This window comes from Apium graveolens, chromosome 3 (genome assembly GCF_009905375.1).
Source record: "Apium graveolens cultivar Ventura chromosome 3, ASM990537v1, whole genome shotgun sequence".
Taxonomy (NCBI): Eukaryota; Viridiplantae; Streptophyta; class Magnoliopsida; order Apiales; family Apiaceae; genus Apium; species Apium graveolens.
Window position 1 is genome coordinate 276930804 of NC_133649.1, and position 27099 is coordinate 276957902.

At 39.0% G+C, this 27099-nt stretch overlaps 4 protein-coding genes across 4 annotated transcripts; all 4 read left to right on the plus strand.

Annotated features, from left to right (window-relative positions):
• The first annotated feature begins 519 nt into the window (after positions 1–519).
• LOC141715050 (uncharacterized) lies at positions 520–840 on the plus strand. Its single transcript, XM_074518538.1, has one exon. The coding sequence runs from the start codon at positions 520–522 to the stop codon at positions 838–840; it is 321 nt and encodes a 106-aa protein (XP_074374639.1).
• Positions 841–1308: 468 nt separating this feature from the next.
• Positions 1309–2944, plus strand: LOC141713386 (putative acetyltransferase At3g50280). Its single transcript, XM_074516778.1, has one exon. It carries the CDS (start codon positions 1339–1341, stop codon positions 2707–2709), a length of 1371 nt encoding a protein of 456 aa, XP_074372879.1. The 5' UTR covers positions 1309–1338; the 3' UTR covers positions 2710–2944.
• An 8927-nt stretch (positions 2945–11871) lies between these two features.
• LOC141715051 (uncharacterized) lies at positions 11872–12569 on the plus strand. The gene is made up of 2 exons (XM_074518539.1): positions 11872–11912; positions 11966–12569. Exons 1-2 carry the CDS (start codon positions 11872–11874, stop codon positions 12567–12569), a joined length of 645 nt encoding a protein of 214 aa, XP_074374640.1.
• A 380-nt stretch (positions 12570–12949) lies between these two features.
• Positions 12950–13393, plus strand: LOC141715052 (uncharacterized). Its single transcript, XM_074518540.1, has one exon. The coding sequence runs from the start codon at positions 12950–12952 to the stop codon at positions 13391–13393; it is 444 nt and encodes a 147-aa protein (XP_074374641.1).
• Positions 13394–27099: the final 13706 nt, after the last annotated feature.

Consider the following 27099-nt stretch of genomic DNA (forward strand, 5'->3'; position numbering starts at 1 on the left):
TATAAGATTAACATACATTTATTTTTTTTAAAATTAATATAACGCGGCCGTAAAGCGCGGTTTTCAGACATTTTAAAAATACAGTTAAACCTCTTTAAAGTAATACCCTTGGGACCGGGAAAAAATATTACTTTACCGAATTTATTACTTTATCGATATAATAATATTTTATTACTTTATCGATAAAGTAATATTTTATTACTTTACCGAATTTTTATGTTTACGTGGTACAGTATAATATATAATGTACGTATAAAAACTAGAATTAATCACATGCAATGTATTTGATCTAAAATTACTTTTATTATGATTACTTATATCCAAAAAGTTAATATCTTGAATGCTATTAGTTTTGCTAACATGGCTTGGAATATTGATGTGAAAACAACCACAATTGCAAATTGTTTTCGGCATTGCAAGATTCGTTCAGAAGAAAATGATGAACAAGAACTTGGAGAAATAAATGAAGGTGTCGAAGGATTAAATGAAGTTATCTCTAATTTATGATATAGGAATGTGATGGATGTCGAGCATCTCTTAAACTATCCAAACGAGAATGATGCTGTTATGGAATCACCTACGGATGAAGAAATCATTGAGTCGGTAATGAGCACTGATGAAGGGACTGATCCTGAACCCGACGATAGCAATGACATCCCAAGCGTGTCATTAAAGGAAGCATTTCAAGTACTCACCACTTTGAACAATTACTTGTTACAACACGAGCAAAACATACCAGGAGTTATTTTTGCTTTACATAAAGTCAAGGACGAGATTAATTTTGGCTTTGGTGGAAAGAAGAAACAAGCTACAATAGATTCATATTTTAATAAGAATTAAATTTTGTAATCATATACATTATACAGTATATATATATATATATAATTATGGAATTATTACTTTACATATTACTTGGGCCCTTAATGACTTTCGAATTTTTTATTATCTTATGCTTTTAGCGAGAATATTACTTTACAACATTGGCCCAAGTTGGGACCGATGAAAATTATTACTTAAGCGAGATTATTACTTTATCGGATATTACTTAATCGAGGTTTAACTGTATATACAAATTTGTTAATATTAAATTCAAGATAGTACAAAGCCTCATTCTTCTTAGACTATGAAGAGGGCTCCCCAGGAAACATGAGCAGGTCAGGCTATTATTGAATGTGGGTGGGAATTAACCAACTTGGCGGGCATCTGTTATATCAAGGTTTAAAATGTCACCTACTAACTAACTACACTTATTGTTTTGTTCGAAGATGATCCTGGGGAAATAATCCTATATAATTCAGTCATTCTTGCAACAAAAAAAAAAGGAACCAATTAACCAACATGGAATCTCAAACTGTTGAACACATATCCGAGTGCTTTATCAAACCATCTCATTTTCCACAAGATTGGAAACAAACCATTCATTTAACACCAATAGATCTTGGCTGTCTTTCCTTAGATTACATCCAGAAGGGCCTTCTTTTTAACAAATCCCCATTACTATCCATTCAAGCTTTTCTTGACAGGCTTAAACATTCCCTGTCTGTTACACTTTCTCATTTCTATCCACTTTCTGGTCGCCTTGCTACAAAGATCACCCGAGATCCACAATCCTATGTGGTATATATTGATTGCATTAACAGTCCTGGAGCTAAATTTGTCCATGCCAAAGTTAATTTAAGAGTATCTGATATTTTATCTCCAACTTATGTGCCTTGTATTGTTGAACATTTTTTTGATCATTACAAGGCTGTCAACCATGATGGTCACTCCCTGTCCTTGCTAACGCTTCAGGTCACTGAGCTAACTGATGGCGTATTCATCGGGTGTTCACAAAACCATTCTGTGGTTGATGGCTCCTCTTTTTGGCAATTTGTCAACACTTTATCGGAAGTGTTTCAGGATGATAAAATATTAGGTAGTGATCAAGAAGAAACTTTAAACATTATCTCGCGGTCGCCTAACCAAGAACGTTGGTTTCCTGATGGATGTGGCCCTTTATGTAGCCTACCGTTTACTCATCATGATCAATTTATCAGCAGATATGAAGCTCCTGAGCTTACGAAAAGAATCTTTCATTTTTCTGTTGCAGCTTTAGCAAGAAATAAAGCAAAGGCAAATGCTCTTTGCAAGGACAGGGGCATCACAATATCGAGTTTACAAGCCTTGTCAGCGTTGATTTGGAGATGTGTGACACGCATCCGTATGTTACCAAAAGATCATATTATCAAGTGTTTCACAACTGTGAATATTCGATCCAAACTAAAGCCACCCTTGCCACCAAATTATTACGGGAACTGCTCTCAGGCAGCGGGAAAAGTCACTACAGCTGGCGAGCTATTGGAGAATGATTTAGGCTGGGCTGCTGCACAATTAACTGAAGCAATAGCTAAACTTGACGACAATGCTGCACGAGAGACTCTTGCGAAATGGCTGCAAAATCCATCTTTCTACAGAACGAGGCGTTCAGTAAATCCTGACATGATTATATTTGGGAGCTCACCGCGGTTTAATATGTATGGAAATGAATTTGGATTGGGAAAAGCTGTGGCGGTTCTGAGTGGACATGATAACAAATTTGATGGTAAAGGAACATTGTATCCGGGGCGCCAAGGCGGAGGAAGCATTGATGTGGAATTATGCTTATGTTCAAATTCCATGAGCGCTCTGGAAAAAGACGATGAGTTCTTGGATGCTCTCAATTTTTCATGATGATCAAATTATGTACTCGCAGATACTATTCTCCAACCTAATCAGGATATCTGATGTGGCGTTGGATATATTTTGTGTTGGAATAATATTTAGTACTTGAATAAACCCGTAATCAATGATCGCTGCTAACTATACTGCATTGCCATGCATGTAAAGTTAACTAGTTAATATCAAAATAGGCTTGGTATCAGTAGTGTTCCGTTGAGAGATTAAAGCCGGAGATATTGAATGGCTAAAAATCAGAAATATACTGATATTTCATCAGCTAGAAACGGTGGCTTGATACAATTGCACGTCTCCATTCAAAGATACAGTATCACTTACAGAAAATACTTTTGGTCTAGAACTACTACTATAATATTAGTCGCAATTATTCATCAGTATTTGATCTTTGAATTCCTAATCTCCTTGTTAATATTTAAAATTTTGAAACAAGTGACGTGATAATTAATCAATTATTCTTAAGGAAATAAAAGCGATTTAGCAACTTGTTTAAAAGATTGTAACTTACAACATCCAAACAAGTAATGGAAATACTTTGAAAGAAAACGCTGGAAAGCCCATTGTTGTAAATTGATTGAAATGGGCCATTCAGCATTGGGCTTTAAAATTAATGTATTAATTTGAACCAGAATTTAAGTGAATATGATTATATTATCAATCTTAAGTAAAAAAAAATACATACTCCTGCCAACTAAAATATTCAAGTGATCCTAATAATGCTTAAATATTAAAAATTACTAGAAAACTTGAAGAAAATAAATCACAAACCCTATAATTTCACAATTCCTGTTTTTGGTATAATGTCTCAATTTCACTAAATAAAGATGAGAGTAATCCCTTTCAAAACCGTTTAAATTTAAGAAGTTATAATAATTACATTTTTACGCGCTTTAAAATATCTGATACATCGTGTATTCCGGGAAACTACGAACTTTTTATTCATTATGTTGAGAAATACTATGTATCTCAAATTATTTCACCAAACTTTTCTCCAAATGATATGTGTCAATATAAATATAATAACAGTTTTTAATAATAATATGGGACTATATGTGTAAATATTAACATATGTCATGTCATATTATTTGGGAAAAATTTGAAAAAAAATATTTGGGCAATGCAGCAAGCATTAACAATGCTTAATCACATTTGCTTGTTATTTTTTATTTTTTTTTACAAATTAGGCTTATATGTCTTTAGAAGTAAGTATATTTTCTAAGAAATCTTGAAAGTAGGTGAAAATCGAAAAGATAAGACATAATACTTAATTCAATTTATCAAGATCCTACAAATCGTTGATGTCATGCATTACACAATTGTGCATATGTAACCCAAAGCAAAAGTGGCATGTAGATCGATTCTATACTCACGGTGACTGATGAGGTCATTGCAAATGTCATTAATCTGAGTCCCTTTGTTTGCAAAAGCATACCTACCCTAGCTCAATTCCTAATTGTCTTCGTTAGTTTCTTAATTTTATGGAAGTTTCCTAGCTAGAAGAGAAGAACAAACATTCATTACCTAAAAGGTTTCATTACTTTATTCGGATAAAACTAAAATAGATTAGGTAAAGTAGCAAAGTCTCTTGCAACAGATTTAGATTAAAACAGATTTAGTTGTGGACTTTTGGTGACCCAAAATATCATCTTTAATTATAACACAAAACCTAAATGTGGACTTATGTTTACAGAGCAGATGTAACTTTCTCCAGGCGATTACTTCTTCTTGTCAAGAACGCGTCTTCGGCTACCACTCCACGTGTCAGTAATCATGTCTAACATGGCTATCTAAATGATCGCATGTTATTTATAAATCTATACGAGTACTAATTTAACACGTTGGATAGGTGCATCATGCATGGTATAACTAACTTTATTGCAGATTCTCTCCACATTTTAACCGTTTGGCAATTATTTAGTGATTGTTTGGTTCACATTTCCGATAACTTGATCAATTACCTAATAAGTGGCGATTTGACATACCTGTATGATTAACAAAATTAAAAGAAGTTAAAATTTATGTAAATTTTAAGAGTATTAATAGGTTTGCCAGAAATATTTCTCAAATATTTTAATAAATGACATAATTAACACCTGACGAATTTGAAATTGTGAGCACATATTTATATATATATATATACACACACATTGAGTCCCATTATATATTTAGAAAGATTACTATCTATCATGTGAAACATCGTCATTTGGAAAAAAAATTGAGAAAAAATTTGAAAAACCTAATATTTCTCAAATTTTAAATTCCCGTCAAATGTAGAAAGTTGCTCACCATTATTTTAAATTAACATCATATATAAAAAGGAAATTGCTCGGTATACAAAATTGTGTACAAAATTTTATAACATGTGGTGGATTTTAATTGGAAAGAGCCGCTCTTTTCACATCAACGGTTACTCACCATTATTTAGGTATGACAATCGGGTCGGATCGGATCGGATATTGCAGAATCCATATCCAAACCCGAAAATTGTATCCATACCCGAACCCGAAAAATACCCTAACCCGATCCATCGGATTTCGGATTGGATTCGGGTATACCCGAAACCCGAATTTTTTTGAATTGGATATTCATACCCGAACCCGAAATCCGAATCTGAATCCGAAATCTGAAAATTTATATAATTATTGATATTGCAAGTGCTTAGGATCGAACACACGACTTGTAGAGAAAGAGTTTTAACGTGTCATCTTCAACCACTACACCAAATCATTAATTATGTTATTATATGTATAGCTAATATTTAAAAAATCAACTCAATTGATACTCGGTTTTTTAGATATATTACTAAAAGATGTTTTATTAACCTTATAAAACTTATCACATGTTTAAATGATTGAATAATTATATTTAATTAAATTTTATAATTAGTTAATTTTTAACATAAATATAAAAATATATGTTCTAAAAATTATATAATAATATTTATAATGTATATTAATATATATATATATATTATAATATTATAATGTGTAATATATAATTTCTAATGTTATATATATAATTAATATATATATATATATAATAATTCGGGTTTTTTTTGGATTTCGGGTTCGGATCGGGTTTCGGATCGGTATACCTAATATCCAAATCCAAATCCAAAAAATTTCGGGTTTAAAAATTAAATCCATGTCCAAATCCAAATCCAAAAAATCGGGTTCGGTAAATCCAAAATTTTGGGTTTTGGATCGAGTATCCGTCAGATCGGGTATCATCTGTCGGATCGGATTATTTTTTCATCACTACCATTATTTCCTCAGTAACTTGCAGTTTTCGTAGTCATCATTAACTACCCATCTGACAATCAAACAAAATATTTACTTCCTACCCATTATAATTTTTATTAAAAGGAACAAAATTTTTGCCTCCTACCTATTATAATTTACATAAAAATACAATTTTCAGAGTAAATAATTTTCTATTACAAATCAAAGAAGTTGTTTGTATAAATTGGAAATACATACCCGAAAAAGGTTTAGCCAAGTGACTTGAGGTCTTTTTATATGTACATGTGAACACACCATTATGCAAATATATCTAAAGTAATGGTGTGCAAACATATCTAGAGTAATTTTTGAAGGAAAAGAAAAAAACAATTCCGTCAGGGGGACGCATACTTGTAGAAAACTAAAAAAGTGTGGGAACGTCAAAAGTTTCCGTTAAAAGCATGGTTGAAGTATTTAACTTGAATAACTAGAACCAAGATGTGATAATTACCTAATTATGTACAGGATAACAAATGTTTTCATCACTCCAAATTTGTTCAATTAGTCAGCAAAAAGGTTAAGGTGAGGAATGAAATCCATTTTATTCCTTTGAAAGCAGATAAGGATTCCATAATTCATGTAAAAACATTATTTAATATAACTAAAGCCTTATTTGGGAATCTGAATTTAAAATTCAGAATTTCATCAAATAATATGTTTAAAATTTTGAATTTGAATTTTATTTAAAATCCAAGACATTTAGTATAAACGTGAGAATTTAAATGATAAATCAAATCGTCTTATTTGAAATTCATCATTTAAAATTAAATAAATGTTTTTAAACGGCCTCTAGAATTATTCAAACACTTAAATAATTTTTAAATAATAATTAACTTAACACTTATACGACATCTTTTAACTTTAAATTATAAATTATTTATTTTAATGAACCTGAAACTAGCGGCCTAACTTTTATGGGCGGTTAAAGGTTTGCAACTTTTTTATAGTTCTATTCTACTCCCTCAGTCCCTCTTAAAATAATAAATTAGTTTAAAAAATGAGTAAAATAATAAGAACAATTAATATTTTATATATAGAGTGGGTGTAGTGAAGATAAAGAGTGGATACCATTATTTTTTATATTATAGAAATTTAATTAATTTTAAAATTTTTGAAATGTAAAAATTTGGAAGGGAATTAAAAAGAGAAGGTATAAACATACGGGGTAGAGAAATTTTTAGTAAGATAGAATGCCAAGATTTGTTGTAACTTTTTAGCTTTAGCTTTAAATCAGTATCCAACTTAAAAATGACAAATGATATCCGAAAAATATTATAACTTGTGAAAACACCAAAATTCCAGCAGTATACAGTACTACATGATACGCTATAAAACGTTTGCAACAAATCAACTCCTTGATGACTTGCAACTTGTTTTTTAATGCTTTACCTACATCGATAATCAGAAGTATTGGTTATAGGCCCAATAAGGCTCATTGAACGAAATCCCATTAAGCGGCTAAGCTACTGGGTCGAAGGACCTCCAGGCCCGCGTAACGAAGGTCCCATGGAATCCCAGGCCGAGGCCCACTACTCGCGGACCGTTGGACAGAACAAGGGACATAACGCCCCCTTCTCCCTCACTCCTTAATGATCTGTAACGGATTAGCATTCATGTGAGGATCGGGTATAAAAATCCCTCGTGAAGTAAGACAAAACACACACTCTCAACACTCTACTTCTCTTGTATTACTACCCTACTTTTACAGCCAGATTCTGATTCTCATGCCGGAGGTGAATCGGGGGTACAAACCCTCGCATTCTCTTCTTTCAGGTACGGCCGAAAGCCATCTTCAATCCAGCTGAAGCCTGTTCACACAACCGAAAGGATCTGGGCGTAACATTTGGCGCCGTCTGTGGGACATACGAGAGTTACAAGTTGAGAATATGACAGAAATTCATGAGCATTCACCGCCACCTGGTTTCACCGACAAGGGACAACCATCCTCCCTAGTCGACGAGGACGGGGTTATCACGCTAACCCCCGAAGAAGAGGCCTTACTCCTAAAGATCCGGGCGGAAAAGGCCACGGAGAAGGGTAAGACCAAAGTTGATCAGATTGACAAAGAAGCGGAAGCGCGAGCCAAGAAAAGAGAAGCCGATGCGCTTCGGTTGAAAGCCCTGCAACTGCAGAGGGAAGAAATTGAACTGCAAGAACGAGCCCTAAGGGAAGCGATGCGGGCCGAAGAAACCGACGGAGCACATAAAGATAGAAGGGAACGCAGGGCGTATGACGAAGAAGATGAGTCTGACTCTGATTCGCATCCCCGAAGGAAGAGGGCTAAGCAACCCTACTCTTCCGATTCAGATGAAGAACTCGATGGATCCCGCCCCAGGCTCAGTCGCTTAGAGAAGACCCTGTTCGGTGATAGGAGGCCCGATCGAGAACCTGTTGTAACACAAGAGATTGAACTGTACCGACCCCCTCCGGGCGAAGAGAGACAATTCCCCAAGATGAGCGAGTTCAACGGGAAAGGGGACCCCGAGGACCACTGTGAATGGTTGGGATGGGCCACAATGATATCATGTTGTGCAAAATGTTCAAGACTTATCTCAAAGGGTCTGCCTCGGTGTGGTACAAATCCCTGAAACCTCGGTCCATCGGGTCTTACGAGCAGTTGAAGAGGAAATTCTTAAGGTACTACTCGCACCTGTGCCGAAAGGCGAAGGATACCGAAGCCTTGGTCCATTGTCGGCAGAGGGCGAATGAAGAGCTGGGGGGTTATCTCGCTAGGTTCAAGGAAGAAGCGGGGATGGTCACCAATCTGGATAAAATCAAAGCAATGGGCTTCCTAACGGCGGGGCTAGACCCCTATAAAGGTAAAAAGCTTTCGCTCATCTCTTTACGATTTTCGCCCCAAAATCCCTAAATGATATATATGTAAGAGGCGAGAATATTCGCCGTAAGATGGAAAGTATTGGGGGATATAAAGACTCAAGAAGGGACGACCGATCAAAGCGAGCCGACGGATATGAGGGCACAAGATCAGGATCTGACCGGAGGGATAGCAGAAAGGAAGGAAGGAAGGAATCAGATCGTGGGGCCGAACGACGTCGAGATAGAGATTCGGCCGTGTTCACTCTTTTGAATGCGCCGATCTCCAAGATTCTCCATGAGATAAAGGGCAAGCCAGGATTTGTCCGCCCCGCCAAGATGAAGGTACCGAACCACAAGAAAAACCCCGATAAGTACTGTGACTATCACAGGGACAAGGGGCATAACACAGATGAATGCTATCACCTCAAGAAGCTCATTGAGCGCATGATCGAAGACGGCGAGCTTAATCAGTTCGTCCGAGATCTGAGAGATAGATTGGGGCCGAAGGAGAACCCAGAGGAGGAAGTAGAGGCCGATGAGCCAGAGCGAAGGGACAGGATAAGGGGCGAAGTAAAAACTATATTTGGAGGAAGCATCCTGGATAAGGATAGCAAGACAGCGAAGAAGAAGTATGCCCGACAGGTGTACAATCTGTACCAATTCGGACAGGCAAAAGCCCCACATGCCCATGACCTTCAGCACTGAAGACTATGAGGACGTCATTCGCCAGCACGAGGACCCTCTGATCATCAATCCTATCATCGGACAGAACAAGATATGGAAAGTGATGGTGGATACCGGCAGCTCGGCCAATATACTATTCCACAAAACCTACTGTAAGATGAACTTGGCGGGAGAGCAACTAGAGCCCTATAACGAGGCTCCCCTTTATGCCATCAGAGGACATCCTATTCAGTTCGAAGGAACGATTACTCTTCCGGTCCTCCTGGGCAAGTTGCCATATACCGCCGAGAAGCTGGTGAAGTTCTATGTGGTTTCGGATTGAAAGCCCGTACAATGCAATATTTGGCAGGCCCTTCTTATCAACTTTCGAAGCAGTGGAGTCTATACCCCACCTCAAACTCAAGTTCCCAACTGAAAAAGGGGTAGGAGAAATGAGGGGCGATCAGAAAACCGCCTGAATCATAATGTTCGAAGACCTTGAGAAGGATCAGGAATATGAAGGACCGGACGGAACCGGGAAGAGGAAGCGGGCAGAGTCCGAACCCAGCGGAAGCCGGGAAACATTGAGCATTGAGTTGGAGAAATTTGGGGCGGATCTCTCAAGCCCAATTGCCGAACCCATAGCAGAAACTGAAGAAGTGGAATTGTACGCGGGCCATTCGGGAAAGACGGTTCGGATTGGCAAAAACATGGGGGCGGATCTGAAGGCGAAGGTAATAGCTTGTCATCCGGCAATACCATGATGTGTTCTCCTGGGGGCCCGAAGATATGCCCGGATTGGATCCCAAGATGGCAACGCACTGCTTGAATGTGCAGCCTGAGGCCAAGCCGGTGAAGCAGAAGAAGAGGACGTTTGTAGTCGAACGACAGAAGGTAATAGAAGCCGAAGTGGAAAAACTTTTAGAAGCCAAATTTATCGAGGAGATCGAGTATCCTGACTGGCTAGCCAATGTGGTGGTCGTGAAGAAGTCGAATGGGAAATGGAGGATGTGTGTGGATTACACTGACCTCAACAAAGCATATCCGAAGGATCACTACCCTTTGCCTAACATCGACCAACTAATAGACGCAACGACAGGATATGAGGTACTTAGTTTTTTGGACGCTTTTTCTGGTTATCATCAAATTGCTATGAATGATAGGGATGTGCCCAAGACAGCGTTCATAACTCCGAAGGGGACTTATGCCTATATTAAAATACCCTTAGGACTGAAGAACGCTGGAGCCACATTCCAACGAATGGTGAACAAGGTCTTTAAAGAGCAGATCGGGAGGAACATGGAAGCATACGTGGATGATATGATAGTAAAGTCACTATTCCGAGATCATGCCGAAGACTTAAAGGAATACTTCGAAACTCTCTGAAAGAACAACATGAGGATCAATCCGAACAAATGTACCTTCGGAGTCTCTAGTGGAAAGTTTCTCGGGTACATGGTCAGCGCCCGGGGAATAGAGGCGAACTCGGAGAAGATCGAAGCAGTTATCAATATGGAACCTCCCAAATGCATCAGAGATATACAGAAATTGACAGGCCGGCTCGCCGCCCTTCGGCGTTTCATTTTCCCGGTCAGCCGAGAAAGCACTTCCCTTATTCGCCGAACTCAAAGGGTCAAAGAATTTTGAGTGGGGGCCCGAATGCCAAAAGGCGTTCGAAGAAGTAAAAGAATATTTGACGAAGGCACCACTCTTGATGAGGCCCGATCCGAAGGAAACTCTTCAGCTTTATCTAGCTGTGTCCGACAGAACTCTGGGGGCCGTCCTTGTGAAAAATTATGAAGGTAATCAACATCCTGTGTTTTACGTGTCCCATGTCCTCAAGGACGCAGAGACAAGGTACCCCAACGCCGAAAAATTTGCATATGGGTTGGTTATGGCCTCCCGAAAATTGCGACATTATTTCCAAGGCCGGACGGTCCAAGTTGTCACCAGCCAACCCCTAAAGAAAATTTTGACTAGGCCTGAAGCCTCTGGGAGAGTCGTAGCATGGTCCATCGAACTCGGGGAATTTGATCTTGAATACGTTCCCCGAACGGCAATTAAGGCCCAGGCTTTGGCCGACTTCATGGTTGAGTGCACATTCCCGGGTCCGAAGGATCTTTCGCCTGATGAACAACTAATTCGGATCCCCTGGAAAGTGGAAGCTCTTTGTAGATGGGTCGGTAGCCGAAAAAAAGTGTGGGGCCGGCTTGATCCTCTCCAGCCCCGAAGGATTTGAAATATGCCAAGCCATAAGGTTCGACTTCCCCTTGACAAATAATGAGGCTGAATATGAGGCCCCTACTCGCAGGAATGCAGCTCGCCTGAAGCCTCGAGGCGAAGCACCTAAGGGCCTTCAGCGACTCCATGTTGGTCGTGAAACACTTCACGGGGGAGTATGAACAAAGGGATCCCTGAACGAAAGCCTATGCTGCCAAGGTACGTGATGCTTCTTTATCATTTGAAACCTTTGAACTAAGTCAAATTGGCAGAGAGAACAATTCTAGGGCAGATGCCCTTTCCAGGCTAGCTTCGGCCGAGACACAGAACTTAACTGGTTGTATTTACCTCACCGAAGCCAAGACGCCTTCGATCGAGAAGAAAGAATGTCTAGAGATTCACCAGGGGAGCGACTGGATGACCCCCCTCAGGAACTTTTTGGAGAAAGGCATTCTACCACCCGGCCGAAAGGATGCGCTGAAAATTAAATACAGAGCATCGAACTACACTATAATCAATGGGCGGATATATCGCCGATCAGTCAGTCAACCCCTTCTACGCTGTTTGAACAACGAAGAACAGCAACAGGCCTTGGAGGCAGTACACGAAGGAATTTTCGGTGAGCACCTTGTCGGTCGGTCGCTCGCCTTTAAAATTCTCTGCCAGGGATTCTTCTGGCCCACTCTGAAAGCGGACGCCATCGACTATGCAAAAAGATGTGTACAATGCCAGCTGTTCTCCACTGTCCCGAAACAGCCTCCAGAAGAAATGACCTCTGTATTAAGCCCAATTCCATTCACAGTATGGGCTGTAGATATAGTTGGCATACTGCCCACCAGCACGAAGCAAGCGAAATTACTGCATAATCGCCATTGACTACATGACTAAATGGGTCGAAGCTCGTCCTCTGTCAACCATAACCGAAGAAGCCGCTAAAAAGTTCTTCCTGGAACAGGTCATTCTCCGGTTTGGCATTCCGAAAACTTGCATCTCAGATAATGGAACTCAATTCATTGGAAACAAATTCCGCAAGTTTCTACACCACTTCGGAATCCAGCAGAAATTTAGCTTAGTCGCCCACCCGCAAGGGAATGGGGCAATCGAGGCGGCGAACAAAGTAATATTCCGGGGAATCAAGAAGAGGCTGGGCGAGGCAAAAGGAAGATGGGCAGAAGAACTCCCTTGGATCTTATGGGCCTACCGAACCACCCCCCGGACATTGACCGGAGAAACTCCTTTTAGAAACTCCTTTTAGAATGCCTTATGGCACTGAGGCCCTAGTTCCTGTTGAAGTGGGCTTGGAATCATACCGAACCGAGACCTACAATGTGGAAACTAATAGCTTCGGGTTGAAGGCGAACGTAGATTTGCTGGAGGAAGAAAGAGAAGCCGCACATCAAAGGAATATGAGGTATTTACTGGAAGCGGCACAACACTATGACTCCAATGTGAAGAAAAGGGCCTTCGGAGTAAGAGACCTAGTACTAAGGGAGTTGGCCGCATCTATGTCGGCCAAACAAGGAAAGCTCCAGCCGAACTGGGAAGGGCCTTACAAGGTGATCGAAGTCATTCGCCCCGGAACCTATAAGCTCGAAACATTGTCGGGCGAATTAATCAAAAATACTTGGCAATGCCAGTCGGCCTTCGAAAATTTTATCAGTAAGAAATTTCTTAAAAGCTTGTATTTCAATTATATGTGAAAAATATAAGCAATCTGATTAAATAAAGATGCATTTCCTGTCAAAATTTCTTTATTTATACGTGATGCGTCCGACCGAGTATTATCTGAGGGCGATCCCGAAGAGGATAAACCCATCGGCCGCCGCCCTTGTCTAATTTGTTAATTAAGACATAAGGGGAAATCGCCCAAAAGTCGAACATCACTACGCTATTATGACAACTTGAAATTGGTACACACGAATTAAGGCCTTAAGGGGCAATCCTAGAATAACGCCCTATCATTCGGCTTAACTTAATTATTTGTTTAATGAGGCCCAAGGAACCCCTGTCCCGGGGCGATCAAAAGGAAGAACATGGTCCTTCGGCCTTAACAATGAAAAATAATTAATCCAACCAGGTTTAGGGGTGATCCCGAAGATGACCTAACCTACCCAAGGACGAACTGCTGATCTAGGGGCGATCGCTAAAAGATCAGCACTCATGTCCCCTCGCCTGAATTAAAAAGGATTAACCGCCGAACTCACCTTCGGCCTTTAACCCTTGGGGCCTGTAGGGGGTAAGAACACTTCGATAAAATCGTTGAGGCGAATAAAGCCGAAGATACGATTCATTTTATATACGATTCATTTTATTATCAAAATTGTTGAGGCAGATAAAGCCGAAAATACAATTCGATAAGATCGTTGAGGCGAATGAAGCCAGAAATACGATTCATTTTATTATTGTTGTTGTTAAGGCAGATAAAGCCGAAGATACAATTCAATAATTTCGTTAAGGCAAATGAATAAGCCGAAGATACGATTCATTTTATCCAAATTATTAAAATTGTTTAGGCGAATGAAGCCAAAGATACAATTCATTTTGTAAGATTATTAAGGCGAACGAGGCCAAAGATACAATTCATTTTGTAAGATTGTTAAGGCGAACGAAGCCCAAGATATAATTCATTTTTCATTAAGGCACCAATAATGCCGAAGAGTTGGTTCATTTTTAAGGCGAACAATTAAATGCAGTCGGACAATGCTGATGAAAAACAAAAGATGCATTAAAATATAAAACCCTGAAGTCTAGTTAAATTACAAAGAGTACCAACTACAAGTACCAATTACAAAGAGTGCCGATTACAAAAAATAGAAATACAGGAAGACGAATGAAGAATGTCGCTGCAAGAGTTGGGTACGACCATGGAAACACCAACGGCAAACTTCGCAATAAGATCATCTTCCGTCATGTCAAGCACCTCAGTGCTGAAGGTTCAGGCTTGAGGGTCTTCATCCGAGAGCTCTTCGTCTTCGCCGGAGGAGACAGGAGGGACTTCGATTGCTGGACGGCCGATAGGATCCTCCAGGTTGTCGTCCAGCAACTGCTTATAGTCCCAGTTCAGGCCATGGGCCTTCTCCAGGACATAATCAGCGCCAAACTGGAAACAGCATTCCACCGTCTGGTCCAGCTGCTTCTGCTTCTTCCGAAGCTCCTTTCGGGACCTCTTCAGCTGGACGTTCTGGTATGAGATCCTCCGGTTCGCCCTCTCCAGCTCAGTCTCCAGCCGAGATCTATCCTTCTTCAGCTCAGCGGCTTCGACCTCGTTCTGGGCTTTCACCCTTACAAGTTCCTCATCGGCCGCCGTAGCCCTCCTCTCCAACTCCTTCACCTCGGCCATGCGAGTCTCCATATCCTTAACCTTATCCGCCATGGCTGCGGCCCAAGGGGCAGCCTGCAAAAGGACGACAAAAACATTGCTAAAAGATGCCGAAAGGAAAAAGATGGAAGAAAAATAGAGATTAAAAACGTACCAAGGACAGGAAGGACAGAAGCTCTGTGCAGGCTTCGGTAGCAGAGGCCGAAGCAAAGGTCGGAAGATCGACCGAGAGCTGAAGGCCATGGCAGAGATCCGAAGCCACCTCCTTTGTGGATTGTCGGGCTGGATACACAGTATGGTCGGACGTGAGCACGCCCCATCCCGGGAGATAGGAGCGCACCAATCCCCTCCTTGCTCCGGGTCCTCTTGAAAGGGTTCCCCTCTCCCATGTACTCCAGATCGTCCCCCTCATCGGCCTCAGAAGCCACTCGAGATTGACAAGGCGATGAAGGCTTCTCGGTCTGGGCCCTTTCGCCTGTGCCCTTCGAGGGATCGGGCGTAGCCCCCTTATCGGCGGCCTTCTTCCCCGCCTCTTCGACCGCCCTCTTCTCGGCCGCCTTGGCCTTCTTTCTCTCGATCAGAGCCTCCCTTGAAGACACTGAAATAAGAAGGGAAAATAAGTCAGTGCAAGCATATATATAATCGAATGCATAACAAGAAAAAGCAAATACAAGTGCTGGGATAAAACTAAAGAAAAGACCGAGGAAGAAGTTTTGTTACCCCCACCCCACAAGCTGAAGAGCCAGTCCTTGTCCCGAAACTCCCTGGGACCCGGCTTCTTCACATTGACATCCACCAACGCCGTGTAATTTTTCTTCTCCTCCAAGGTCAAGCTCGGCATGAGAAGCAGTGCGGGGTTTACATCCCGCCACCCTGGACCACTATAGCACCAATGTGTGTGAGTGGATTTATTGTTCGAATTGGTCGCCATCCAATCAGGTCGCCCTGCCCGGCGGGCGATGGTGTAAAAACCAGCACTCTTTGGATTCCTCCTAAAATCATAGTGATACCAGAATAGGCGAGTGCTGGGTGCGATCCCGGCGTGAAGACACCTGTTTTGAAAACAGTTAATATGGATGAACCCGTTCGGGTCCATCTGTCTGAGGGCGATACCCATCTGGAAGAAGAGGTGCTTAATCAGCTTCAACGATGGCACCCTCAAGCCACATTTGAAGGCCGCCTCCGAAATCCCTACGGCGCAGCCTCCATATCCATCCGGTACCCCGGCAGAGTCGTAAATTCTTTCACCCTCCCTCGGCGCGTACAGCCAACAAAGCCCTCGGGGGACAGAGTAATCATCATACATCTGAACTACGCGCCCTTTCGTCAGTTCAGAACTATTATTAGCTGCGGGATAGTTGGCAGCCGAACTGTATAGGGCCCGTCCCGTCCGCTCAGGGCGAATGAAAGACGTTCCCACCAAGCTGTTGGATAAGGGGTCCCAAGAATCCGGGGGACGGTCTGCTCGGTCCATGTCCCTGTATCAGGAACAGAGAGACATTAGTCCATGTACTCGGATTAGCAGATAAAAGAAAAAGTAAACACCCGAGTACACGTCCCAGGACCGAATGAACCAGAACCCCGAAGGCTGTTTCCGAAGGCTGCTCTTGAGCCAAGCCCACCCGAAGGATGTTCTTGCCTACAGAGCCTTTCGCAAACATCACTCCAGACCACCTGTTTAATCCCTGGGTCGGCTCCCGAAGGGCGTTCTAAAACCAAGAAATCCCGAAGAACGTTCTTGGTCAGAAAATGCCTCGTATGCCATCTTTAAACCCTTGGGGCCTCCTCAGAATTGGTAAAACCCAGAAACCTATATTACCTACCCAGAAATACCCAAAAACCCCAGAAAAATGTAATGGCACACGCACAAGACTCAGGAAAAACTCCATGAACCCAGAATAAACCCACAGTCCACATGCAAACTCCCCAAAACATAGAAAACTAGCATGCAAATTCAAAACTGGGAAACAAGAAAAGAGACTTACTTATTTGGAGATGTTCTTGGATTGAAAAGGGATGATTTGGGAAGATGGAGTTGCTGTTACCCGTGATTGAGAGATTCACCGCAATTTGTCACTGTGTATGGAGAAACTAAAGTGATAAAAAGAAAATGAAACATACAAATGGGCTTATAAAGGCGCCTAAAATAAATTTGGAAGAGCGACGTTTGGGGGTTTTTGAAATGAACGTCCCAGATCAAGACGGTTGGCATTCAACGGCTGAGATTGAGTCATGGAACGACGTGCCAACAACTGTCATCAATGCATTGCAAGTCCCCATAAGCTTGCCACGTGTACGATCGAAGATCGAGGCAGGACTGAAGCGATCGCCCTAGGGTTCTTCACCCCAATATGGGCCGAGACAGGTGTCCGTCGGCTGGCCCGAAGGCCCAGCCGAAGGACAGGGACATGTTGGTTATAGGCCCAATAAGGCCCATTGAACGAAGACCCATTAAGCGGTTAAGCTACTGGGCCGAAGGACCTCCAGGCCCGCGTAACGAAGGCCCGTGGAATCCCAGGCCGAGGCCCACTACTCGCGGACTGTTGGACAGAACAAGGGACATAACGCCTGTAACGACCGAGAATTTTGCGTCGTAATTAAGAAAGTAAAGTATGTGTTATGTGATGAGATTATATGATTAAGCGATGATTATTTGTCTTATCTGTATGCTAGAGTTAAGGAGCGTGGATAAAAACGTTCCAATTTAAAGAGTCAGCTTAGAAGTCGAGCTGTGGTGTCGGGCCGTCAGGTAGAACGGAACCCGCCCTAATATGGAATTAAATAATATAAAATATGAATTATATGTGAAGTGAATGAATAAAGTATTTCATCTTAAGAGACGTGTTAATTGGCAAAGATAATGAGAAGCGTAATCGAAACGCTGAGCGTCGGGCCGTCAGGCTGAACGTGACCCGGTACGCGTAAAAGAGGATATAGATTTAAGAGTGATATATTTTATATGATCGTATATGTGTGATTGATTGCCTGTGTGCATGACTGTGTGCTCTGTGACATTTTTATGGATTTAAAGGAGTTATTTGATTTAAATAAGGGTTTATTTAACCTTCGTGCATTTTTATAAAATCATCTGAGATGGATAAAAACATGGGATTTGTTCTGTTATCTTCGTAGAGGTCTTAGAGACTTTTTAAAAAATAATAAGTGAATTTAATTGTTGATCTTTGCATTTTTAAATCAATTTTATGTGGAAAAGGTATTTATTAAAGCGAGTTTGCGAAATTCATATAAAATCAACCGTTCGCTCAATTTCTTATTATGAGTAATGGATAAAAAGCTAATTTCGAGACCTACGCAGTTAAAAATGTCATTTTCAATAATTCTTGACTTCCGAGAGAGAGATATTTTATATTTAGTCTTTGTTTTATTTTAGTAAAAAGATGGACAAGTAAGAATGAAAAAGGAATTAGAAATTTACCAAAGTACCCTTGTTTTTGAGTGCTATATAACCTCACTCCCTTCCTTTCTTTCTTCTTCTTGCTCCCGTGACATCACTTCTCTCTTCTCTCTTTTCTCTCCTTCTCTCACTCGAACCCTCTCACTCTCTCTCTCGGCTTTCTTCAATCTCTCTCGGTATACCTCTCTTTTCTTTGATCAAACACATCAATCATTCCCAAATCTTCTTGTTAAACACATATTTATAGGTAAAAGTGTGTGCATATGTGTATACCCACTTGCATGTCGATGTGTGTGTGTGTTGTGGGTGCTCGGTGTGTGTGTTCACCCGAGAACCACATGGTTCTTGCTATTTGTTGTTGATGTCATCTTGCTAAGCTTGATTCCTTGTAAACAAATGATAGAGAAGATGTGCATGTTAGTTCTTTTTGTGTAATTGATGGAATCGGGGGCTCATGGTTGGACACCCTCGAATGAGGGCACCACCGAGATGCCACCGCCACCGGTGATGAACTCCGGTGAACCGGTGGTGAGCTATGATGTTAAAAACTGAGCTCTAGAACCTTAAGATCAATTCTTTATGTTTGCATGTGGTTTTTTGATTGAAAAAGGCCGAATGGCCATTATAATTTTAAAAGAAATCAAGTTGATTATGGTTAATTGCATGATTTAATGATTTGATGTTAAGAAATAGGATGATTTGTGATTCAAGGAGTAAGAATATCAAGTTGCATGTCTTGTTTTTGAAAAAGGCCGAATGGACTTAATCTTTAAAGTTGTTTGATTTGAGTAAACTTGTTTAAAGTAATAATGGATTATTATTAGCTTGAAAAAGAAATGAAATTATTGATGCATGCTAAGTTAGGTTCGAATTTTTATGTTAATAAGAAAGGGAATTGATTTTTGTGAGATAATCTTGGTAAACGCTAAGTATGAATAGCCTAAAAGTGATTGCATGTTAATTTTAAAAAGGATCAAGATGTGCATGTCAATGATTTGTCCTTGAGATTTGAATTTGAGTTATTGCCGAATGAAATTGAGTTAAAATAGATTAATTTGATGAATGAATGGATGTATGTTGTAATTTAGATAAAAATCAATTGTGTTAAGGAACTTAGTTGGCTTACGTGATAAAGATAAAGTGTTTGATATCGTGCTAAGTTGAAATTGAATTGCATGTGAGCATGTATGTATGTTTTGGTTCGAATGGTTGTTGATCAAGAAAATGGTGCTAGTTTAAATGTGAAATCATGTTAGAACTAAAGTTGTATGGTGTAATTTTTGAGAAATTTGATTGTATATGTATGATTATGGTTCGGATTTCTATGATTAAAAGAAAAGAGAGTGGTTCTTTAAAGGTTGTTAAATGAGATACGTGTTTATGTGAATTAAAGTGAGTATTTGATTAATTTTATGGTGGTATTTGCAATTAGGCCGAATAGGCCATATGAACTTAAGGTCAAAACTTGGTTTTTGATAATCAAATATGAAATGATTGGATGCGTATATGTGAATATCTATGGATTGTTTAGTTGATTGTATTATGTGGTTCGAATTTAAGGAATAAAAGAAAAGGGAATGAAGTCGATTGATATAAGTGATAGTATGCACATAAATGTTTGGTTGTAAATGGGTCTAGTACTCGTAAAAGAGTCGTGTTAGTGTGATTTGAGAAATAGCCTAGGTCAAGCGAGTACGCTTTGATTGCTAGGAATATAAGGATATAAAAACTATGAGAAAGGATTGTGCTATGTGCTGTGTGCTTATTTATATAAGCTATATTCGTATGCTCGAGTCAAAGATATAATCGAGTTATCGTATAGAGTGATCATTCTGGGAACGAGAGTTGGGAATCTAATTAAGATTTTTGGTTTTATTGTAGATTCGGAGCGTGAGGGCATTCGGGCTAGGAAAGGGAAAAGTATACTAGGTGGCAGTAGTTCAACCCTCAGGAAAGCAATTTCAGGCAAGTAACTTTGATTACTTGTGTAAATGATTATAAAGGAAATGTTGTTCATACCATGTAGAGTATTGAACTGTTAAAGTATGAAACCCTTGCTTTATGAAACCCTGATATTGATTTGAAGTACCCTTGTTCTTGATAACCTGTTATTGATAATCCTATTGATTTCACCCTTTGATAATCTGCCTTTCTGTTCCAGTTTCCTATAATGCCATGAATCATATTGAACCTTTAATTATCTTGGATAACTCTGTTAATGATACCCTGTTTCTCTTGATCGCCCTAATGATCCCTAATTTATTACTGATCCTTCAAATTTAGTACCTTATAATCTTTGATGCAGAATCCTTGAGAATTGTTCCTTGCGTATCTTTGATTCACTCCCTGAACTTTGTTTCTTTAAAATCTGAATTAAGAATGAGTTTCGACTTGAAAGAGTCCGAATGATTTCAAATGCTTGGTAATGATAAAATGGATTTTAGAAAACCTATTTGTTTTTCCAACTCAAGGTTTTCCAAATGAATTCCTGATGGATTGGATTGAGACGTAAGAGGCTAGTGGGACTAGTCCAGTCATGGTAAGAGGCTAGTGGGACTAGTCCAATTTATGGCTGAAATTATGCCGAATGGTACCTTAAAGACCGGAATGGAGGTCGATACGGGCTGATCACCCGTATATAATGAAATGGAAAGATAAGTGATCCAATCATGGGTTCTAAATGATTATTTAAAAAGGGAACTGAAACTTTTATTCAGTAAATTGATTTCTGGAAATGAAAATGTTTTATACTGCTTTGAAAAGAGCTGATTATGTTATTGTGGAGCTTAAGGCTCAGAACCCTGATTCCTGAAATTGTTGATCATATGAATGATTCTATATCTTGAAATACTGTTGCTTTCCTCTACCGAAAGATCTATTTTGATCCTATAATGATTTGTGTTGAATGTCGGCTTTCATCCTGTTTCGAGCCTTGTTTCTTGAAAGCCCAACTATTCTTCGGATACCTTTCCTTATCTCAAAGAAAACAAAAATGAATATATGGAAATCTGCCACCTAGATTAGCTAAAATAGAATGCCCTAGTTTGTTCAAAGCATATTGAGAATTGTTATTGTAGAACTGCCATTTAGTTACTTGCTGAGTTTTATACTCATTGTTTTGTCTTAATCTAACCATGGCAGTTAAGCAAGAAGATGGCCAGGCTTAGGCGCACTGCTCGTAAGAGCGTACCTGGTGGTCCCTATCGTGTTGAGGGCTTCTAGTTGCCAGAGCAGGTAGTACAGGTTATGAGTGAGCTCGCGCCTAGAAAGTGGTGTTTAAAGATACAATGGGTTATCTGTCGGTTCCCAGCCGGAATCGATATTGATTATTTAATAATATTTTGGGTTTGTACGTTATATTCTGTGATTGGTAGTTGTAATCTTGTCTCATACTTTATCCTGTTGATCCTGTTAGGAGTTAATCGGGGTTTATGCATATTTTATTATTAGAATCGAGGTGTGTGAGTCCTCATTTCATAACCCCGAGATTGAGGGCGTCACAACGCCCCCTTCTCCCTCCCTCCTTAATGATCTGTAACGGATTAGCATTCATGTGAGGATCGGGTATAAAAACCCTCGTGAAGTAAGACAAAACACACACTGTCAACACTCTACTTCTCTTGTATTACTACCCTACTTTTACAGCCAGATTTTGATTCTCACGCCGGAGGTGAATCGGGGGTACAAACCCTCGCATTCTCTTCTTTCAGGTACGGCCGAAGTCATCTTCAATCCAGCCGAAGCCTGTTTTCGGATGAAGAAAGAGTCCAAAGCCACTTGTTTGCTTTATAAAATTTTGTCTGCATATTTTTAGATTACGGAACCATCTGTGCCAGTTGCCATGTTATATATGTATTACAAGTCTAGAAGGTGCTAAAACTTTTTAGATATAATTGAGTTGGGATGGGAATGGGATGATCGAACAATGATGTCTAGGGCTACCAGACGTAAAATGCAAGGGCCACCTATCCCTAGCTCCCTGGTTTAGTCTCAGTCTTCCCTCCGTTCTTTTTTGGAGATTAGAATGGCATCCCCGTATTGGATTTAGATATTTTTCCATGGCCTTTCTGATTTTTTCTTTGTTTTTAGTAAATATCACAGTTGTAAGCAATGGCAACCAAAATATCATAATCTCTTACAACTTAGAAGACTCCTGCATGCATTACACATTTCAGATATGTTCCTATAAATTTGGGATTATGGTCGTTCAAGATAGTACCTAATTACGTTTAGGCTGCTATTAGTTTAATTATTTTTAAGAAATTACCAAAAATAATAAAGTATCTTACAATTTTACTACTTCTGAAAATATTTAAAAAAGAATGCAGTGCAACCAAAATTAAATTAATTAGATATGCAACTAATTGCACCAGTTAATACATTACAACCAAAATTAACCAGTTGTCTTTAAAAAAAATTTTTTGAATTTGAGGTTGTATAAACTTGTGGAAACTCGTAGACATTGCATAGAGTTTCAGAAAAACACTATATTTGCAAAACAATATTGAAAAATAATATTTTTACAAATAAAAATTTAATTTTGTAAAAATATTATTTTTTAATATTAATTTTTTACAAAAATACAAGTTTCATTTAATTTTATGATATTATTGTTTTATATAAACAGACTATTTTTCAATGTATTGCTTTTGCAAAAATTATGATTTTTCTGATATATATTGTACGTGACTACATGAGCCTCTTTTTTCTTTTTTAATCTTTATACATCTTCATTCATGTGTATAGAACAAGAAATTAAAGGTTATAAGGGGCAACTAAACAAAACTTCATGTCTTGTGTTTCCATATCTTTTCTTAGGTCCCAAACAATTATTGCATGTATATGTTTTAAAGGCCTTAAAAATTAGTTGGTTAGCTCCTTTTAAAAAAAAAGAGAAGAAACATTTGGGAAATCATTTATTTCTTATTATTGCTTAAAAATCACAGATAATTGATAAAAACTATTTAATTAATTGAATAAATTGTTGATAATTATCGAATATTTCAAAAATCGTCTAATTAATTACAAGTCCGTATTTAGACTGATTAATTTTAATTTCCGAAATACGTATACGCATATACGGCATAATTTTACATTCCATAAAGCATTTGTATGCAATGAGACTACAACAGCTTGTATTTTGACGGTCAACTAGAGCAACATACCTGGGCCAGAATTATGTGGGCCACTGGACAAACAAACCGACAGTGAATGTAACTTTTCATCTGGTTCCATTTCATCATATAGCTGATCCAGTCAAAACTATAGTGGGAGCACTGTCGTTTATCATGACAAGGTTGACGACGCTACGTACCAGCTTTATAATTTCCCAAATTATAGGACCCAATGATTCCACGCCCCCTTCGTTGAGCCAATCACCACCCGACAACGCACCGACATCACAATATCGTCTCACCCTTCTGTGCTACGAAACAGTCTCCTCTTCAAATTACTCTCAATTAGTTTTCTTTCCACTATCGTTCTCATCTGTAAATTTGATTTGTGTTTATAAATGAGTATTTAAATAGACATAATATCTCTTCATGCACCGTAGCAATGGTATTTCTTTCTTACCTGGTAACTAGGGCTGGCCAAACGAGCGGTTTGGCTCGACCCGTTCACAATTTGAATCGTTAAAATTCGTCTAATTCGGCACGCCAACCGAACGGTTAATTATTCGCACAAACCGTGAAGTTATACGAACTGAATACGAATAACATTGTCAAAAACCGGAACCGGCCCGGAACCGAACCGGCCCGAACCGGTTAATTCGCCAACGAATAATAGATGATGTCAAAGAATTATGCCTCAGAAGAATGTCAAAGATTACTGGAGGTAATAATATCATCAATAGCAGGCAAGAGCAGAATATCAAAGGATGGAAGATTTCTGAATATAAAAGCTGGCTCTTTGTCAAGTTATAGGATAGGGATGTTAGCTAGATATCCTAAGCCAGATTTGCTGAAACTAATAGAGGTTCTAGGTGACACCCCTCATCCTAGAAAAATTGAAAATACTTGTGCAAATTTAGAACATAATTGAGAAAGAATCAGACAGCTCAGTCTTTACTTAATTATTGTAAACTGTCCAATGTACAAGTGTTGTATTAGCTTTTGTATCATTTTATTTTCATTCTTTAACTTGGGGTTAGTCTTGTTAACAGGCATGAATTTGTGATAAGCAATCTCCTCACAAATTGGGGGAGATTGTTGTGCAAGACATCCCTGTATCATAACAAGACTAAGTCATACTGACAACCCTAATATTAGTTGTATTGTAACCTTAATCTGTAATTCATACTTGTAACACTTAATGTCTGTAAAATGTAAATGGAGCAGACTGGAGCATTTTTCTCTAAACAGTGTCAAGCCTAAGAATTTTATCTGGAAGAAGATCAAGAAGATCATGCTTCAGAAGAATTATGAAGAAGCTTGGAGTTGAATAAATTTGTTTGGTGTAAAACATTCTAAGTCAAGATCTCTACAAGTCACAGAATTAGTGTTATAGAGAAATCATTCGAGAACTCCAGAATGACTTATCGAGAAGTCATTTAAACTCCAGAGAGTACCGACGGATGAGTAACATCTACCCGACGGATGAGCAATATCTACTCGGCGGATGAGGAATGTCTACTCGACGGATAAACCATCACTACTCGACGGATAAACAACATCCACCGGGCATAGAGAACTCAGGAATTGTCTGTCGAGAACTCAGAGATATCGACAAGTATACATTCATTAGAGAACTCTGAGTTATCGATAAGCCAAAGTCCATTGGAGAACTCTGAGTTATCGATAAACCAAAATTCACTAGAGAACTCAGAGTTGTCGATAAGTCTAGGCAACAATGAAGTTTCAGAGATATCGACAAGCCATCATGCCTATCGAGATGTCGAGTTCTCTACGGCTTAATTGGAGATCTCGAAGTGAAGAAATTTCTCTAAGTACAAAATTGCAGAACAATTCAATATCCAAGATTGCAAATCAACAAATAATTCACACAGCTGGATTGACAAGTCTACAAAAAGCAGCTTGAGAGATGTGCAAGATCAACGACAAAGATTAACTGACAGAGGAGATTAAAGTAATCACGGGAAGCTAAAGATATGCTAAGCCAGAAATGGAAGATTTGCTTTTCTATAAATAGAAATGACAAGTGACAGTTTAGAAAAGATAATAACATGTTTATTATCCACCGTGTAAACCAGCAGTTAACTGAGTTATAAAGTTAACACTGGTCCTCTAGTTAAGTAAAAGAAGAACAATCAGATTAGAAAATTTTGTGTGTTCTCTCTCAAGAAAGAAGCTAAGTTCTAAAACAAGAACTTAGAGATTTTGTAGAAAAACATTGCTTGATTTTTAATATAAAATTAAGTGAGTTTTGAAGATCTTTGTTTTACATATTTGCTCAGCTATTTATGTTTAACATCCATTCTACTAAATCATTAACAACAACCAACTGCTAAAGCCTAAGTCGATCGAAAATCATACATTTAAGCCAAAACACATTCACCCCCCTCCCCTCTGTGTTGTATTCATACCTAACAGAACCAGCAGAACTGTAACCGTTTATTCGCGGTTAACCGGCCCGCGGTTAATCGTTGCTCGCCTACTCGCCTGCAGTGCACGCGCCTCCAAGCTCCAACGATCACCTGCCTCCCTCTGGCCTTCTGCAGTTCTGCTCTCCAAAGACAACACAACGGTCATCCAACGTTCAATTCTTCAACGTTCTTCAGCTATTGTTACCTATAAATATTAGTCCAAACTTTCTTTCTCTCTTCACTCTTAATCTCTCTCGATCTCTATCTTTCTTTCTCGTTTCACTCTTAATCTCTCTCGATCTCACATCACAATTCACAACTGCTGCAAGTTTGCAACTCACAACTCACATTCACACATTCAAATCACAACTCACAATCATAAACAAGTCACAAATTCACAATCACACGGTAAAATCTGAAGAAGCCAATTTTCCGGCGAAATATTCCGGCGAAACTGAAAAAAATCAGGCAAGCATATTCAAGCAAATGGAAGAAGGAAGGGGCACACAATCATCTCAAGGATCGATTCAAGCACATACGATGCGCCCCCCCCCCCCCCCCCCGACTTGAAACTGGTAAAAAATCTATGAATTTTTGTTTTTTTAAATCTGTTTTGAAATAGGTTTTTATTTATTTACAATTGCAAGTGTTTGGGTAACTGAGAGCATATTTATAACCATTCGGGTTAGAAACAGGATACTTCTAAGCTTTCTAGAGAGTTAGAGGGGTGGAAATGTTTGAAATGAATAATCAGGTGTTGTTCACAAATTATTGTTTATAGGTTTACCTATAAAGATTGTTCATTAATATTTTTGGACTTAAATCAGAAACTCAGAAAGTATAGTCCACTGGTCAAAGTAGGTTAAATTTAATTAGCTGTCTATATTATTTTTAATTTTAAATGTATTGATCATTTTCATTAACATTATGTTTCACTCATATTATGTGGGTTTAAAATTTATTTACTCATTTATGTCTCACTTAATGTTTTATCCCCTTATTTAAATTTTTTATTATATTTACAAAAAATTAATTATTATATAAGGAAAACATTAATAATATAAAACTTTTTTGTGAGTTTCTTGTTTGTGAGTTTCTGTATTCGAATATTTTGTTAATTTTTTTACAT

Bases quoted from the DNA above. Each gene is read 5' to 3' on its own strand.
- LOC141715050 (XM_074518538.1), top strand. From the start codon at position 520: ATGGATGTCGAGCATCTCTTAAACTATCCAAACGAGAATGATGCTGTT.
- LOC141713386 (XM_074516778.1), top strand. From the start codon at position 1,339: ATGGAATCTCAAACTGTTGAACACATATCCGAGTGCTTTATCAAACCA.
- LOC141715051 (XM_074518539.1), top strand. From the start codon at position 11,872: ATGAACAAAGGGATCCCTGAACGAAAGCCTATGCTGCCAAG. The intron at 11,913-11,965 runs GTACGTGATGCT...TCAAATTGGCAG, and splicing joins CGAAAGCCTATGCTGCCAAG to AGAGAACAATTCTAGGGCAG.
- LOC141715052 (XM_074518540.1), top strand. From the start codon at position 12,950: ATGCCTTATGGCACTGAGGCCCTAGTTCCTGTTGAAGTGGGCTTGGAA.